This window comes from Prinia subflava, chromosome 4, assembly GCF_021018805.1.
Source record: "Prinia subflava isolate CZ2003 ecotype Zambia chromosome 4, Cam_Psub_1.2, whole genome shotgun sequence".
Classification (NCBI taxonomy): domain Eukaryota; kingdom Metazoa; phylum Chordata; class Aves; order Passeriformes; family Cisticolidae; genus Prinia; species Prinia subflava.
Window position 1 is genome coordinate 6,256,606 of NC_086250.1, and position 19,239 is coordinate 6,275,844.

General features: G+C 43.2%; 1 protein-coding gene across 5 annotated transcripts in view; it reads left to right on the forward strand.

The window, feature by feature from the left end:
• Positions 1-10,204, forward strand: part of PRR5 (proline rich 5) — a 70,155-nt gene extending 59,951 nt beyond the window's left edge. For 4 of the 5 annotated variants that reach the window (XM_063395276.1, XM_063395280.1, XM_063395277.1 and 1 more), the window contains 2 exons: positions 5,753-5,954; positions 9,067-10,204. In XM_063395276.1, coding sequence (XP_063251346.1) covers positions 5,753-5,954; positions 9,067-9,614 — 750 coding nt within the window. In that variant the 3' untranslated portion in view covers positions 9,615-10,204. The remainder of the gene's footprint in view (positions 1-5,752; positions 5,955-9,066) is intronic. The other variant, XM_063395279.1, reaches the window with a different exon arrangement.
• Positions 10,205-19,239: the final 9,035 nt, after the last annotated feature.

Here is a 19,239-nt window from a genome sequence, read left to right on the forward strand (position 1 = left end):
GCTGTTTGCCTGTGTGGTTAAGCCAGGGCAGTACAGGAGGGCAGGACCTCACTTTGCTTTCAGAACTGATCCTGTAAATGCTTCTGGCAGTGTTTCCTTTCATGTAGCACCAGGTCAGGACTGTTTCAGCATTTTGTTGGTAGACAAGGGTGAGCCCAGCCAGCAGGGGCTCCCCTGGTGTCCCCATATGGAGGATTCTCCAGCAGACTGAAATCCAGAGTGTTTTATGTGGCCATGAGCTGAGCCACACACAGTCACTTCTTGTCCATGGGCAGAGGACTTTGCTCTTCTGTTCCATTAAGTCACCAAGAGTGATCACTGCTGAAATGACTTGGTTAAATAATCCAGAAGTCTGCCTTTTCCTCCTTTCTTTCCTGAGCTCAGAAGCTGGTAACCTAAGCACCAGGACACGCTGTGCATCCCTTAGTGCTGTGTCTGTTACTGGCAGGGCCTGGGGCTTGGGTCCAGAAGGTCTGGTTTGTTTATTCCCCTGGGTCTGGAGGAACACAGATTTTATTTATGTTTTATTTTATTCTTTTTATTTTTCATTTAAAAGCTATCCAGCAGTTTGTCAGTTGAAGCAGAAGACAGTCCTTTGCACCAATACTTACTCATGTACACATGCTGAGCAGCTGAAGTGTTAAAGCTCAAGGTGAGTGCTCCAGCCTTTAATCAATGACCAGTCATTGATTTAGCACATCCATGAGTTTTAGATGGGCATGAAGTACTTCCTTCATTGTGTCCAGTTTTTAGGGTACCTTTAGACACTAGAGATACTTTTCAATGTGTAGTTTTTTAGGTAAATAGTCTTCTAATAGTCTGTGCTAAAGAGGAAAGTGAAAAGCAGCTGAGCAATACTGCCATTTCTATGTGTTACAAGTGGTGGATACTATTAGTCAGAACTGGAAAACACAGAACTGTGACCTTTTATAAGTACTCAGTGAAACACTGAGTTACTGCTGGTCAATTGAAAGCAGTTTGTGTTTACAGTAGTTGTTTATGGTGAGTTTCATACGCAGATGAGTGAGGAGTTACTTGAGACAATGTGTGTGCAGCTGTCCAGCCAGAACTGAAGCAGCCTCTGGTGAAGGTGAATGCAGAGAGGCTTGTGCAGCAGAGGAGCTCAGCAGATGACTGGGGGCTTGCAATGGACTGAAAGAGGAGCTCGGGATGGATGTGGGGTACTATGAAACAGCAGATGTCAAAGGGGTGAAGCAAAGGCTTCAAATGGAAGGGATCAGGCATGAGAGGTTCCTGATGTGATGGCTGGATGGAGATCCAGCTAAGGCCCTGAAGTGGAGTTACATAAGTCAAACATCAATGGAAAGCAGCTGGGTAGCAAGAACAGACAGCAGCCAGATTTGTTTCTGGTCTCTTGCCATATATGAGACATCCCTTTGAGGTGTGCCTGATGGCCAGAGGATGTGATAGCTTTAGCTGTACCCCTTTTGTCTCCAGCTGTTGTGTGTCCTGTGCTCAGTTCTCTGGTCTGGTGCATTGCAGGATTTTTAGGGTAAATCATTTTTCTGTCAGTGTAACCCACCAATTGCCAAGATTTCAAGGCAGTTGGATGGGATGGTGAATGTACCATTCTTCTGCCTGTGACCACCAGAAATACTTAAGAAAAAAATTTCATCTTTGTTCTACATAGTGCTGTGCTAGCAAGTACTTGTGAACAGGCTGCAATTCCCAGAGCCTGGAACACCTTCTCCCCCTCCTTCCTCACTGACCTTGGTGTCTGCACTGTTGTTCCTCTCACATCTTCTCACCTCGTTCTTCTCTGGCCACAATTATAACCGTGCAATGACCTTTCCGTTTTTCTTGCTTCCTAAATACCTTATCACAGAGGTGTCACCACCATTTCTAATTGTCCCAGCCTTGACCAGTGGTGTGTCCACCTTTGGAGCTGCCAGGGACTGGCTGTGCCAGACATGGAGGGAGCTTCCAGCAGCTTCTCACAGAAACCACCCCTGGGATACCCACCCTGTTACCAAAGCCTGGCCATGCAAACCCAATACTGCTGTATTTTTTTATTGGTCTGTCTGCACAGGCTATCAATGGTGGGCATTTGCCATCTCTTTGCTCCCTAATACAGGTAGAAAGGAGATCTGCAGCTTCACATCCAGTTTTTGGGGTGTAAAAAGAGAGAGAAATAAGCAGCAAAGGATGCACAAACCCAACTCTCATTCTTCCATGTGCCATGTTTCCATGAGACAGGAACATAACACACCCCACCTCTGCTCAGAAGAGTGTGGGATGCCTAAAATTCTGTATCCTAATTTAGTCAGGCTGTCTAATGACATGTACTGAACTATCAGCAGCCTAAATAGTTTTTCATGGCTGTCATTGTCTTTGGTGATTGTTTCATGTCTGGGTTTCTTACCAGAAAAACTTTTATTGCAGTGCCACCCTCAAGTGTAGCAGTGGGGCCCATGCACGTGGCCGGTTCAGCAGATGGGGCAGTGCCTTCATAAAGCAGACACATAAATAACCTGTGGTCTTTAAGGATGTGGCCCTTCTGGGAGTGCTTGCATGTTTACATATCAAAACCAGTCACACACAGGGCCCCTTTAATGCATTTAAACTACTACAGAATTTTTTTGATTTCAAAACCATTTAATTAAGGTTAATGAGGTTTAAGACTTGGGTACTGTATTTCTTGCAGTAATACATGTCTCTGTTCTTGATAAATGTCTTCCATTTGCAACAGTAGTTAGATATTCAGGACTCAAATCCCCATTACCCCCATGCCTTCACAGGAGGGCAGACTTGTGTCATAATATTGCATTATAATCCCTTCCAAATGGAGACATAATGAGGTGATTCTTGTTGCATTTGAAGCAGTGTGACCAACGTGAGGATTTGATCCAGCAGTGCCACTCTTCCAAAAGTACTAAGGTGCTTGCAGATATTTGATATTGAGTTATTTTGGCCCTCAACTGCAAAATAAATAGGTCAGCCAAGGCCTTTGAAAGGAATTTAATAGATACATCTCACACTCACAGAGAAGCATGAAACTCTGCTGCTGAAATGAGATTGGGTTCATGAAAGATCACAGTTATCTTTTAAAGCAAGTTTTTGCAGGTCTGCAGAGCAAATATTGCATTAAAGATACTGGTAGAATCTCTGTATTACTGATAATGCTCCAAGTTTTCCTTTTTTCTCCAATTTGTGATGGAGCTTCTTGTAAGCTAAGCAGTCAGCCTTATGACTTTTGCTTTCTTGCTTCATAGTGACATACTGAACTAGTAAGGCATTGAGCAGTATGCACAAGAGGCATAAGCTGCCAAAATAATAGGAAAATATTTATTATTATTATTTTATTGGTGACTTTTAAGTTCTGTCATCATTTTTTCAGAAACTGTTGTGACACATATAACCATCCGAGTTGGCTTAACTCTAAAGCTTGCTTAGTTTGCTTAGTTTGCCTTTATAAGCATAAATAACTTAGAAATTTGGGGAAGGGTCTAAAAAGGACTTCATATACATACTAATGTAGGTGGTTGTACAGATGTCTATACATACTTATCCATCTATTAATCAATCTTTACGTACAGATATATGAAACATTTATAATAACTGTACTTTCCTCCATTCCTGAACTTCTAGCAGAAGTGCCTTTCTACTGAATTTGGTGTTATACAAACAGTTCATTGCACATGTGGCACAGGAGATGGGTTAGAAACCTCTGCTGGGGAGTCAGGAGTTTAAATGCTCCCTTGGGCCTGGCATCTAAATCAAAACAAGTTTCTTCCAGGCTCCTAAAGCTTGCTCTGAGCCTGCACACATTTCTCTAGTGTTCAGTTCTCAAGGCTACCTGGGCTGGGGTGATTCATAAATAAGTGACAGTGTCATTAGATCATATCCAAATCTTAGATTGGGAAGGCTGAAATTGTCCTTCCTGAACTTTGGGATTTACTTGTTGTTTTTGGTTACCAATAAACAGTTCTCAGATACAAGGTTGTCTCTTGACCTAGTTTCATTCTAGAGCTTCTGTTTTTAAAAGAACTCCTCGCAGTTCCCCACAGTGGAACATGACAGGGTTCTTTCTCCACAGCTGATACTTAGCTACGTGTCTTTCACAAGCATAAAAAATGCTAAAATGGTAGAAAAGCAAACAAAGCTCTACAGCAAAGCCCGGGCATGTGCAATGCTACATATCACTGGTTTCTGCTCATGTATGTCACGTTTAGGAGACCAGTTCCAGAGGTGTTTAGTGTGGGAGCCTGGAGCAGGATGTCCTAAGCCCTGGCCTTTGTGTGATGGGATTGTGAATATGTAGTAAGGTAGCAGGCGTATTCCCTTTCTGAGGGCTTGACTAAATCCCAGCAAGAAACCCTGGAACAGATCTCAATAGGCCAGTAATGACTTGGAAATAATATGTGCACCTTCATTAAGTCTTCTGAATTATTCCAGTGTTATTTTTGTCTGGTGCTATAGCTGTGGGCTCATTCTGCTGTTCCTTGGATGCTTTCAGATCCACTGGCTATGCCTTTGTGTTCAAATTTGTATTTGTGGCTGTCCGAAAGTCTTTCAGGACATAGCACATCACTGAAGATTGTTATTTGTTGTTTAAAAACTGCTGGACTGGAATTCAAATTCTACCCAAATTCAAATTCTGTCCCAATTTGAATTCTCTGTTGGCCATAATAAATTTTCCATTCATAAACTTTTATCAAGTGATGAGGCAGCACTGAGGCAGTGCAGCAGCCAGGGGGTGGAGTCAGCCATTCAGAAACACATCGAGAGTCACCCTAGACTGTGGGTGGTGAGTGGTACTGAGCTGTGAACACATCCTGAACCTCAGGATCCTTTCACATGCGGAAGGAAGTGTTGCAGTTCTGCTCATCTGATCTTTATATTGCTCTCCAGAGGCTTTCAATGAGTTTCTGTTTATAATAACTCAGGAATACATCATAAAATCTAAACTCTGGCAGAGTTCTTGCTGAGTATGGCATTTAGGATCTTAATTCTGTGACATGATGTGTCGGGCACGTGGAAAATGTGGATTTCCTCTATATTGTGAGAGGTATCCTACTCACAGGTGTATGGGGCTGTGCTCAGACCATGCAGGAGCATGCACTCTGCAGTGGTAGGATGAAGGGAAGATACAACTCTGCAAGGTTTTTCAGTCACCTCTGCAGCCTGACAAGTCTGCTTGTGGGTGGAAGTGCAGAGTTAACAGCTAAAGGCTAAACATTTTGCCTGTGAATGACTCTTTACCATGCTAATTATAATGTGACTTTTACCTGTAAAATGATAGGAGCCAGGGGAGGCATGAGGAAAGAGAACAAACTTCTTTACTGTGAATATTGGTTGTTGCAAATATCCTGGAAGAAATATTTCTGAGGGTCTCAGTTCCACCTTTTTTCTTGATGCTGTTGGTATTGGTGAGCTGGCAGTGACACCCTGTGGTACCAGATGCTACCATTCAGAAAGTCACTGTAAGACTGCAATAGCAGAAAGTCCAGGGGTGTTTTTAATTCCTCTTCACAGATCGTGTCCTCTATGCTTCCCTGAGTGCTGTGCACTGAGTGGGATGTACTTTCCTGGATCTAAATGTCCTGGAAGTAGCTCTGGTCTGATTCACATCTCTTGGCTTTACAGAAGAGGAATCAGCTGTACCAGCAAACCAGGATCACATTGCAGGGCACCTTTGCTTTCACTCAGTGAAAATGCTTGTTCTCTGCTTGCCCTGGTGAGCCAGGATTGGAGGGGGCAATGCTCATCCTGGGTATTTCCTCTTTTTCAGGGGGTTCATGAGTCGAAGGGTGTGACTGAAGACTATTTGAAACTGGAATCCCTGATCCAGAAAGTTGTTTCTCCTTACCTGGGCACGTACGGTCTGTACTCCAGTGACGGACCCTTCACGCACTCTGCCTGTATCTTGGGTAAGAACAGCACAGCACAGAGGACTCCCCAAAGCCTTGCTCCATGCAGGGCCTGCACAAGAGGTGACTGCCAGTGCTTACATAAGCACATCAGGCTTCTTTTCTACAGCCATGCTCTTTGCAAGGTGCAAGTGAAACTTGCAGTGGCAAAAGATGAAAACAGATCTTCATAAGGGTGCTCAGTTATAAAAATCAGTACAATTAATCTAGAATGTGTTTAGCATTTCTATTCTACCTTTTAACAAGAGAGCCTTAACACAGGATGCTTTATGGACAGTGAGAGGAATAAGCAAGAAGCCACTTCCAAAGTACTTAACAGTTCATTTTCATTAGTGTTCATTAGTACACAAAGATCGTACAAGGCTGTTAAAATTAGGGAAGAGCATAGGAATTTGTCTTAGAGAAGACTAACACATAAGCCTTCAAGCATATAAAAGCTTTCTGCAGAGTAGAAGGTAGTAAGCTGTTCTCCATCCCAATGGAGATAAGAAATACAGAGTGGGCCTCACATAGCAGGGAGAATTAATATTATGTGGAAGGAAAAATCTCTAATTTCACATTAATTGCCTCTGGAGGTTATTGAATCTTCACTGCTGAGACACTTTTTACCCATCACGTACATCAGCATCCATTAGGAGCAAGGGGGAAATGTGGGCTGGCCTGGTCACAGCTTGAGTTCCCTTCAGCTTAATTTCTGATTCCTGGAGCTCTGAAGCCCTTGGTGATTTCTGTGAAGGCAAGATTTAGCCAGGATGAAGGTGGAATATCCTACATAGCAAAGCAATCTGTTGAAAATACAAGGGGGATACTACCAGTGTAAATGAGAAAGGAACTGTGGTAGTACCTGAGTATTACAGTATAAATACTGGGATGGCCTGATAGAATAGAGCAGACAGGAGGGAAAATAAGTTCAACTGTGCAGTTTCATTGTAGCAAATTCAATCCATTTGCTTGTCAGAAATGGTCAATAAAGTAGTTGATTTTCCATTGAAGCTGAATGGCAAAATGGTTGTGTTGCAGGAGTTGTTTAAGAAACAAATGAGTTTTACATGAATAAACAGAGGCTGGTTATTTATGGAAAATGGTTCAGGATTACTGCTTTGTATTCATTGTTTGCCATTAAAAGGCCATAAGCCTTTTTAATTTAAATGGAGCGCCAAATTGACATTTTCTAAACACAAGCTTTTGTATGTCAAGATAGAAAAAATTCACCCAAAGAGAATAAAGCACCAGTGAAACAAATTGTTAGTAAATAAATGTCTTACTACATGACTGCAGAAGACAGGAATGTTTTGGTGGGCTGGGCACATCCTTTTGCTGCAGTCTGGGTTGTAGATGTAGCAATACTCCTGAAATGGGTCTTAGTGTAGTCACAAGGGAGCTCAGTGTGTCAGTGGCTGCTTCTTTTAAACTAATGCATCTAATTCTCTTCAACTATTTTGCTAGCATGTTGCATGTTGTGACCAGAGTTCATAGCTCCTGGAACCTTTTCTGTTTGCCAGCTCCAACTCCTAACAAAGAAAAAGTCCAAAAATGGACTTGGATCAGATGATTTCACTGCTGAGGCAGACACAACTGCAAAATACAAGCTTAAATACAGAAATTGGCTTTTTTAGTAGTACAGCATATGATTGGAATTCCAGATAAGCAGATAATTTCACAATAGCATAATTTTAAGAGATTGGAATATGTAGAGGAAATTGCAGAGTTTGCAGGGAACATATACCAGCATCCTGATTTAAAGCAGACAGTTTAGTTGCAGTGGCTCTGGTTGACTTCTAGAGGAGAATTTGATCCCCTGCTCCAGTCGTGCCTCTTTCATGGGATGGCAAACTGAGAGTAACAGAAAGAAAGCTTCAAAAGTGAGACTTGTTATTCACACCACTTTTTCTACTAATAGCACAAGAAAGTCTGAGCACTGAGGCCTGCACAGAGTTTGAGTGGTGGTCGTTTTGCTCATGGTGGTCATTTTATTCACATTCCAGGACTAAACCACTGCCAGAGAGGAAGCTCTGTGCTCACTTGCTGCCATCTGCTGCTTATTTTTTGGGAAAATCCCACTTGATTGATAGCATTCAGGCAATCACTGCTGGACTGAATGCAGATTTGCTCCCCCAAAAAGAGGTTTCGGTGGGCTGTACCTCTAGTTAACATTTTCAAACACTCTTGATGCTCTCCTGGGTGTAGTCTCTGAACAATACTTTGAAAGTTTTTCCAGAATTAGTAGAAAAACTGCATGTCTTAATCCTCATGCTCCAAATTTGAAGGGAGCATTTATTTTGCTCCCTTTTGCTCCCTATTCATAATTCATAAATCATGAATTTATTTTCCCAGGATGGATAGAAAAGTTAAAATTCGGCTACTAGAAATGAGTAATTACTTTTGTAGGCTGAAAAAGAACAAAATTGCACTTTCTGTTCTTGTCTAAAGGAAGTCTTTACAACTGTATATCAACTCTCCCACTGTATTTACTGATTTACTTCAGCTTCTGAAGATGTGTGAATATAAGAGACTCTTAGTTATTATTTTTAAAGATAGATTTGGAGTCTTCAGTGCGCTAAAGAAAATCAGTGAATCTATAAAACCAGCAAAATGTCTTCTAGAAAAGTTTCATTTAAGAAAAGCTTATGCCTATTGAGGCCCTCACATTTCTTTTGAGCACTCAGAGTTACCAGTACTGTAAGAGGAGAGTTTGCAGTTGAGGAATTCACATTTCTTTTGAGCACTCAAGAGTTACCAGTACCATAACAGGAGAGTTTGCAGTTGAAGACCTCACATTTCTTTTGAGCATTCATAGTTACCAGTACCATAACAGGAGAGTTTACAGTTGAGGAATTCACATTTCTTTTGAGCACTCAAGAGTTACCAGTACCATAACAGGAGAGTTTGCAGTTGAGGAATTCACATTTCTTTTGAGCATTCATAGTTACCAGTACCATAACAGGAGAGTTTACAGTTGAGGAATTCACATTTCTTTTGAGCACTCAAGAGTTACCAGTACCATAACAGGAGAGTTTGCAGTTGAGGAATTCACATTTCTTTTGAGCATTCACAGTTACCAGTACCGTAAGAGGAGAGTTTGCAGTTGAGGCCCTCACATTTCTTTTGAGCACTCATAGTTACCAGTACCGTAAGAGGAGAGTTTGCAGACCCTGCTGTGGCTGTTTGTTTGCAGAGAAGCGGTTCTTCCGGCGCTCCAGGTCGGGTGACATCCTCGCCAAGAACCCCGTGGTGCGGTCCAAGAGTTACAACAACCCGCTGCTGACGCCCGTGGCCGAGTACGAGGCCGAGAGCATGGCTGCCAACGGCACCGGCATCCGCAGGCACTCCGTCTCGGAAATGACCTCCTGCCTGGAGCTCCAGGGCTACTCCAACCTCACCACCATCATGGACAACGGTTCCAAGGGCTCCGTGACAGCCATGAAGAGCTCCCTGCCCGGAGACCAGGAGAGGCCCGGCGCTGGGAACGTTTGCTCCAGCAAACTCAGCTCAGCTGAGCAGCAGAAAGGACTCTTCCACTCCATCGGCGACCCACACAGGGCTTTTGAGCTAGACAGAGACACTTCCTTACTTCCAGCTCCCTCTTCCAGCCCTGAGAACATAGTGGATCAGATTTTGGAGTCCATCGACTCTGATTCTGAAGGCATTTTCATTGATTTTGGCCGAGGCTGTTCCAATTCATCGGCATACAACGTGGATGTGAACAGACAGAGCATCGTGTGAAGGGTATTAGGAGACAGACTGGGGTTTGATACTATATATGAAAGTTACTGAGGCTGTGAGTCGGACTATGGGCAAGCTGTGTGTGCCTGGGCAGAACCTCTGCCAGGTCATCATAGCTGTACTGAGCAGACACAAGTTCTTAGCAGGTGGGAATCTGCTGAGGGGGAAGCAACTCCAACCACTTCTCCCCATCCCTGTCACCGTGCAGGTGGATTTCCTATTTCTTTATAAACTTAAGGGTTCACAAACTCACAAGTGTCTGGTAAAATACTGTTAGTGCAGCTGGCAGTGTTTGTTCAGGAAAACAGCTCTGCAAATAGCTGTGCTCACTTCTAATTTTTAAAGAGATTTCCTGCAGATGATGGGTTGTTCTCTGAACTGTAACACCTCAGCCAGAGTAGAAACATATCCTTTAAAAAACAAACAAGCAAATACAAAAGGCTGTGGGCTTTCATGCCACAGAATACAATAATAAAGAAGTCTTTTAATCTTTTTCTTGTACATCCTGTATGCACTCCTTTGCCTAATGATGAGGTAGAGTTCTTGAAGAAAGGCAAATAAACAGAAATATGCTTCCTGATGTGACACAATGCCTGGTGTCTCATTTTCTGTTTCACTGTTTCCTCAGCCAGTACCTTATGTCTGGGACAGTTGTCTCGAAATCAGCTTTCAAGGCTGTATTAATTTGCTCTGAATGTGGCACTTCTGAGAAATCTGTACTGTCAGCTCCTGAAGCACCTGTTGTATGGAGAGATTCCATCATAATTCAACTCACTTGTTTCCTAAATAAATGAAAATATGGCCTTTCAGGGGAAGTCCTCATTACATATTTTTATTTCTGTAGAAATACAATAATGCATTTGCTGTCAGCTATGGTTTTGGGCAGTGTGAACCTTGCAGCTCTCCTTACCCTGAGCACACCCAGCTCTTTGATTTTCCCTCACCATAACATGGTGGTGCAAGAGCTGGATCAGTAGTTTTGCAGAGGATTGATGCATGTGACACTAAGGTGCAGCAGAAATCCTGCTGCACAGTACAGTTTTGATCAGGGGTTTTGCAGTGAAGGCTGTTCCATTTTATGTCTGTGCTTTGATGGAAGGAGTCAGTTCATATCTCCTTGTCTGCACAGCAGACACTGCTCTGGTCTTGCCAGTGCCTGGTGCTTTGCTCAGGGACTGTCCAGCTTTGCTCTGTACTTGCACTGCTGACCCCAGCATTTGCCACTCTCTTCCCCAGGCTTTGATAATGTTTCTAGACTCAAAGCTGTACTTCTGACACAGTTTCCTTTGGCCTCACTGTGTGTTAGCTCAGTCTTTTGCTACCACCCTTAATGGCTTGCTTGCACTGAAGAACAAATTTGGTATTTCACTTTTTGCATTTTCCAAAAGTTGTTTCTTAACTTTTGTGTGTGGGCAGGGGTTCTTGGATGGTAATGCTGCAATTTTAGTGTATTGTTTCAAATGCAGCAGATGTGTCAGTCTTAGTTTGGGTTGTAGGAGTATTCAGATACAGCCCCAAGTCACTGCTAAACAGTTGCATATATAGGAAGATAAGGTTGGGTTTTTTTTCCTTATCCTTGAAATAGTCATATATTTTCCTCCTACATGTTACGCAGAGTTCAGGAATTCATGTGTGGAGCGTGGGGGGGTTTTTTAACTGATTTTTTTCACAGATGATACTTTAAATCAAACCTGTACTCTTTCTTCTCTTCTCTTGGCATGCACCAGAGTTATTCCTCTGGCTTTTCTAATATAGATGACTATACTGTTTTTATTTCTTCTGCTGTACAGTAACCCTGCTAGCCAGCTCATTGGGACACTCGGTGACACAAGCTGGCTTTATGGAGATGCTCCCTCAGAAGTGTGTCAGTGGCCAGGCTGCATATGCTTAAGAAGTGAGACACGGGGCTGACTCAAATGGGCTATGCAGTTTGGTCTTTCCATTGGAATTTCTTTTTTCCCTTATTAATCTAGCTGCTGTTGCCTTTTTGACCAACCTTGTTGACCCTACGAGCTACAAAGAAAGACCTCCACCATAATATTGATGGGGTTTGGGATCTGTTTCTTGGGCTCATTTTTGCATGGCCAAGAACTGTGGGAGGTGAATATGGGAAGGAGATGATCCCAGAGTTGAGCATTTCCTTGGATATACTTTGCAGAAGACAATTTCCCATCCCATACAGTCAAAAGCGTTTATCAGCTTCCTTCAGCAACACCTTGTACCCCTTGTCTCCAGACTGAACCATATGTAAGTACTACACAGAGTAAGGTAATTCCTGCATGCTTCTCCTCACAGCAGAGATTTTTCAGGAGCACCAGGTAAGGTTTGCTCAAGTCAGTGCCACAAGATGATGCTTTCCCAGAGTGGGAGCCCAAAGGTAATTCTCAGTTATGAGATCCTTCTCCATCCTTCACTGGGTAAGTCAGGCTTCAGAATAGGATTTTCAACATTCTGTATCTGTGGGATTTCTATGGCCTCACCTCTGTGATTCCTTGTATGGGCAGTGGTAACAAGCCTATACCATTTCCTATTGGGATGAGAATCCTGCAGGTCCAATTTGCATCTCTCCATGTGCTCTCCAGGCCAAAATGCCTATTAGTAGCAAAGCTAATACATCCACATTACAGCCTCCAGAATCTAGCCCTCAGAAAATTAACATATTTTAAATGTTGATTTGTTACTGATGGTGGCAATGCTAAATGCCTTTTAGAGGGTGAGTCCCTCCTCGCTGAAGAGCTGCTGTGGAAGTAGTGTGCTCCCTGGTCTTGGGTGGTTCTCTTCTGGGACTTGTTTGCTGCTCCAGAGCAATGTGCTGCTGGTCCTGGTGCCAGTGTGCTCGGCACCACAGAGATATCAGACTCAGACAGATATTGGCAAGGGTTGTACAGTTCTATGAGGAGCTATTGCACCTCATGGAATTGATTGATTCCAACAACCCAGTCCTGAGCCTCTCTAATCAAAAAACCCATGGATCTTTTATGCATCTCTTTAAGATCACTCATCCATAGACATTACTGCTTCTCTGCAGACTGTGGCATTTTAGGCTCTTTTTAGCCTAAAATGCTCCATTTTAAGCTCCTTTTAGGTGCTTCCTGGTTTTGCAGTGGATTAGTTTGTACAGTATCACTATGTTACTATCCAAACCAGCCACTGGACTGCACCATTGCTCCAAATAATGCATCTGGAAGCAATGCAGCTCCTGTGAGCAGAGGAGCCAGGTCTTTATGTAAAACACCTTTGTATTCTTGCTTTCCAAAGCCCCTCTGATGAACTGCAGCAACATGCTGAGCCTGCTACAAGAAAATCAGTCCTTGGTCAAGCTTGTGTCTTCATTTGTGGGCTGATGGAGACAAAACACACAACCACCTTAGCACCCTTTGATTTCATCAGGCATTGATTCCTGTGGCATTAATTGCTCATTTGAAGGACCCTGGTGGGAGGAACAAACAGCAGAGGGGCAGTACGGAAAGGCAGAGTCCTGGCTGCCCAACACACCTATCACAGCAGGGCCATCTCCTGAGGTGTTGGGAGTGGGGGTGTGGAAGGCCCCTTTAATGAACTGGAGGAAATAATTCTTGCAATAGTTGTCGTGCTCCCACCCCACACACCGCCCCTCTCACTCCGAGTGTGCCTGGAGCTGCTGATGCCTTCCCTGGCCCAGCCCAGGAGCTGAGCTGGGCACTGCTGGAGCTCAGGAACAGAAATCCCTTTCTGCAGGGAGATCCCTTTCCCCAGGGAGATCCCTTTCCGCAGAGAGATCCCTTTCCGCAGGGAGATCCCTTTCCGCAGGGAGATCCCTTTCCGCAGGGAGATCCCTTTCCGCAGGGAGATCCCTTTCTGCAGAGAGATCCCTTTCCGCAGGGAGATCCCTTTCCGCAGGGAGATCCCTTTCTGCAGAGAGATCCCTTTCCACAGGGAGATCCCTTTCACAGAGAGATCCCTTTCCACAGGGAGATCCCTTTCCACAGGGAGATCCCTTTCCACGGGGAGATCCCTTTCCATGGGGAGATCCCTTTCCACGGGGAGATCCCTTTCCACAGAGAGTTTCGATGATCCCCCTGAAGATTCTGACTGGGGCTCCCACATGTGGCCTCTGCCTCAGGCCATGAGCAAGGCAAGGCCTCTACAATCAGTGCTCAGGTCCACCAGTGGGTCTCCTCTGGAGTGTGGCAGAGACTGAAATATTATAGTTTATGACTTAAACATTTGCATGAAGGACTTTTAAAGCTGTGTTACAAAAGCTGCAGAGAAGACCACCGCACCCTGGGCAGCCCTCCTGACTGAGGCCTACCCTGCTGGCTGGTGAAGGTAAGATAAAGTCACAGCTCAGGCCTCACAAAGCACAGCCTAACACCTTCAGGGAGGAGACCACAGCCCCAGGGCTATCAGCTGCCAGGCTGGAACAGGCCCTTGCACCAAAGGGTGGGGGGAAAAGTCCTTGGGTGTGTGTTGGAAAACCTCTGGCCAGAGGCAGTGGCTGCCCATCCTGCGCTGCGCAGAGGAGCCCAGCTGAGGGGCCCTTCACAATTATGTATTTGCCATTTAGTCTTTCATTTCTATCCAGCAACTTCACAAGAGCTGGAAATTTCTATTCTCTGTGTTAATCATCAGGTGCTGTGCCTCATGCTCTGTGTGGTGAGCAATCAAAGCATCCCTGCACACCATGCTCATGTAGAGAGCTTCCCCCTGTTCTGGGCTCTCAGTGCCACAGCTCTGTGCTGATTTCAGCTCCAGACAATGCCCCGGTGTTTCTAACTTGGATGATGCTGCCTTGTGCCCAGCACACTGAGCACCCTGGTGCTTGTCCGTGTCAGTTTGCCTGTGCAAAATAAAGATTAGTGTGTGGAGATAACACAGGCTGCACAGAGGGGGAGAGATCAATGCTTGATTCCCTTTTAGATTCTCTCCTGTGATGTGCTACACGGCCCTTCCTCCAGCCCTTTAAATCAAAGTACTGAGTGTTGGGATTATCCTTGTGTGAGGCCATTTCTTCTATACAGGCTCTTTTGAATTGATAGAAGACATGGTAAAAATGTCTTAGTGCCTTTGGACAATGACAGGGGAGGGGAAAATATTTTCTGTCAGTATTACAGTGTATGTCAAGTAACAAACTCAAAGAATTTGCTGACAACTCATCACTTGGAGGATTTGTGTTGGGTTTTTTCTCGGTGTGAACTGGGAGGAAGGAGCAAATGCAATTCCTATCCAGAGAAGAAAAGCAGAACAGCAATTGCCCGAATTATAATTGGTCTAACATGGTACAAATGACCTGTATTTCCTTTGGCCTTCCTACTGAAGAGGCTCCAGTAGCTGTTGGTTGTCATTCTTCAAGTACAAATTACAGTCTTCTGGTACTGGATTGATGCAAAAGAGACTGTATTCAATCTGTTTTAATTATCCAGTTCATATCGTACTGTTTCCTTACGTAGCCCATTAGCCAAAGCTGTTGGATGCTGCAGCTGACTTGGCTTTTGGAGGTGAGGCAAGTGACTCTTGCTTATGGAAACAATAAATTGATTTACCAGTGTTCAGCTATGTTCAGAATTTTGTAGGGTGATCTGTGCCCTCAGTAATCTCTCTGGCTCATGAAAGGAAATGGGTAAAGGCTCTAAATTGAAAGAGGGGTGGTAAAATATCTGTGCTCAGTTTATGGGAAGCACAAAGATGAATATATACTTATATACCAGACTACAGACAGGCAGGAAGGCTAAAAATGCAACAGAAAAAAAAAAGGGAAGAAAATTAAGACAGAAGGATCCAGGGTTACATATTTATGAACTGGATGGTATTATTTAATTTAAATAGTTTTTTACCACTTGAGAGAATCTCATTTATGTTCTTGTCTTGCAATGATACTTCCTTCACACTCCTGCAAGATTTTTTCCTCTCCAAAACCACAGTGCCAGTGACCTTGCATTCAGGAAATACCAGCTGAGCCTTTTTTAGCCCAGTGTATATAGCTGAATTCAGTGCTCCTAATTTTTTTTCAGCTTTGTTTTACAAGGTTTACAGACATTGAAATGTTACAGCGTATTTAAACACTGAGATCAGTTCAATTGTCCTTACCCTTTTTTAACACAGTGTAAATTCTGCTTTGTCAGGCTGGGGTATGTGAATGTGTGTGCGTGAGAGGAAATTCAATCAGCTTCAGTGCTGAGAGCAGCAGATTATTTTTTGCTCTTCTCAAAGCAAGTAGCTGTGGTTACAGTTCATACACACACACACAAAAAAAAAACAAACCCCCAAAAAAAACCGAGTACAAGCCCTTAATATGTGTCAGGCTCTGGATTTCCAGATTTCTGCTTTGACATCTAACATGGACAGAACTGTGTGGTGTTTTTAAATCTGTATCTTGGATTTTTGTGTGACATTTCCAGCCACAGATATGGTCTCTGGGTGGTACTGGTTGCTAGCAGCTCACTTTACATTCACCAAGTGGATCTTGCACGGCAGCATTTTTAATGAAGAAAAACAAAATCTGTCTCAAAATGCTGTAGCAAAATTTTGTGTACTGAAACCATCCCAGACCACATATAATTTGATACATATGAATTGAGAAAAAGAATCTTCAATTAATGTACATATTTTCTGAAATAGATAGTAATGACAGGGAACAAACTGTACTTTTGAGACATTATAATTTTAGGATTCTAAATGTTCATTTTTAAATCTTGAAACATAAGGGGCAGTACAAATGTTATTACTTCTTTATTTTTTGCTGACAGTATGAGGTTTTATGGGGAACATAGCCAGAAAATGGAGATGGGGTTGAATTACAGGGCTTGCCTACTAGAAGAAGCTCAGGACCTTTAATTCCCATTCCTGGAAATGCATGCATTAGCTTCCTAATTCAGTTATCTATTTGCCATCACCTTGCCTTGCCTGTTTAGCCCACAGGTTATTTAGGTTATAAATGTTCTCTGCCAAGTACTTTGCATGGTGAGGATCTGTCCCTGAGTGCTTGTTAGGTGCTGCTGTCCTGATGTTCATTGAAAACCTTATGTCAGCTGAGGATGTAGTTATTAGCACTAATTAGTGTAGCTAGGCTTGCTTCACTTGATCAACAGTCTCCAGTGTTCAAGAATCACTTTATTTGTAACAACACTTTGTGCAACATCTTTGTACAACCTCTGACATCTGCCTGAGGCATTTGCAATGTCATCAAAAAGCCACCTCTAACTTTTGATCACCCTGATGATGCACTATGAGTTCCAGCAAAGAAATTTAGTTTTCCTAAAATTAAATTTTTAACTAACTTTTAGGTTTCAGAATAATGCTACCTTTCATGGCATTAAAATTACTTTGCTTCAACAAATATTCCTGGAACAGCAATATGTGAGCAGAGATTAATGCTTTGCATAGTGGGACAAGTAATTTCAAGTCTGCCCATGTCTTGCCAAAAATAACAAAGCTAAATGAAATTGATAGTCTGGAAATGACAGCACTCTCTTCACTTGCTAAATGCTTTTTCCTAGCTCTGAATGCCCTCTCCCACAAGCCACGGAGTCCTCAGCGAGTCACATTTCATCTTTTGCAAGGAAAAAAAGATTCAGAGACATGCAGGCTGGTCCTTTTAAACCATTAATGAGAGACAAAGTGTTAGCATAAATGAATGGGACAAACCCAGTATTTCACAAGGGCCTATCAAGAATAGATACGCTTCAGGTTTAAATAATTACAGACCCTTTTCTGTTCATAGTTACTTAAATTACTTGAAAGATGGGGGAATTCAGCACAGGAGGCTCTGTCTAAATATAATTGATGATGAGTTACTTAAATAGGCTTTAGGTCTGTTCTTCAGTTTTCAGTGCATTTCTCAAGGTGACTGATGGTAATTTACAGGGGTAGCAGCAATTCCTCAAAAGCTGGAAGCACCATTGATTTTGACTTCAGTTTTCGAGTAGGGAATTGCCCATCTCATCTCTGAAGTTTTCAGCTGCTGGGTCTTCACTTTGAGATGGCAAGATAGTCAATGACTCAATCTCTTTTTGATAAAGCTGCTGGGCAGGAGCTGCTGTAGCACTATTTCTAGAAGTGGGGATTTTCAGATATCTCAGATATAATGATTTTCCCATGCAGAGGACTTAATATGCATGTCTTATTTAGCACCAATATCCAAGTGGCAGCAGATCCAATAGACACCAATAGAGGGTCTTGGCCAGGATGGATCAAATGTAAAGTCACACAAGGAAAAATATCAAAGCCTACAAGGCAAATCTTGAATGAAAAGCTGATTGGAATTCACCATGGATTAGCTGTGTAGGCTTAGGTATTTTAGCACCAAGTGGAAGGTTTATTTGCACAAGTTTGGAGACTTGATCTCTGTTTTGGCCTTTGTTGCTGGGTGCTGAGGAATTTACCTATTTTACAGTTTCTAAGGACACTGTAAGGGTATGGTAAATAAGAAAAGCCTTAAAGAATGAGGACCCTTTCCACCTTTGTTAAATCCTCTTCTGTTCACTTTCGTTCACCAAAAAGCTCTCTGGGAAGGGTTCAGCTACAGGCTGGATGGCTGGAGAGTGGGGTGGTGGCTCCTGGCGTGTGAGGCAGTGTTTGGCTGGGGCGGTGCAGGGACACCGCCTGGTCAGAGCTGTTGGGTAAAGGGATGTGTGAGCAGTGACACCGCAGTGGCAGACAGCCAATGTGTGCTTGTTCTCGTTAAGTTTTGGTTAAGTTTTGGTTAAGGTTAGTGTAGACAGTGATTTCCCCAGGGAAGAGGAAAACCTCGGCTTAAAGCCCTGGGAAATCCCTTTCTAAGTACAGTAAGCAAGAGGCTTACTCCCATGTTCCCTCAGTTCAAGTATGCAAATTGCTGCTAGAAGGTTCCTAGTTCGTTGTGTCACCATAGGTTGATTTTTGGTGCAGGGATTTTAATATTCCTAATCGTTCTCCCCTATTGGAGCCTTCCCTCAGACCCCACCTTAACTTCTCCCCACACCAGGATGTGTAAATACGCCTGTCTGACCCTGGACCCTGCCTTTTACTCTTGTTACTGCCTTTTTCCAGTTCTCTCCAAACGTAGTGTACGCCTTATTGTTTGTTATTTTGGCATTATTAAAATTCCATTTCTGGACATCTGGATCAAGGCTGCCTCTCTCTATAAAGTCGCTGAGAGCTGAGTCTTGAGGAAACCTAAAGGGCTCAGACCCCTGGAGGTTTCATGTCAGAATATAAAAAGTCTCAGTTCATTACAATAAATGATCTTCGTTGGGGCAACCAAGGAAGTCTCTGTGTTTGTTCCTCTTTGCTATGTAAGGGGTTCTAAAACCACCCCTAGCTGCAGTAAGCAGATCTGCAAAATCCATTCTCTTCAGTGCAATGATGTTTATCACATGTACTGTTCAATTGCTTCACAGTGTACCAACTACAAAGCTATTTGTTGTTATCTGCTATCACTGGCAATCCCAGCTATCTTTATTGGAAACTCCAGGTATCTTTATTGCTGGAATCAACCTTAGGGAAAAAAAATTGTTACCGTACAGAAAAATGCAGGCAGACATACAGGATAGGGAATATTAATGGCACACAGATGAGCCTTCCTTGAAGCCAAAAAGCTTTTTACAAGTTACTTATCATAACTGTATTGAATTGGAGATTTTTGGTAGGATGAGCTGGAAAATAGTAC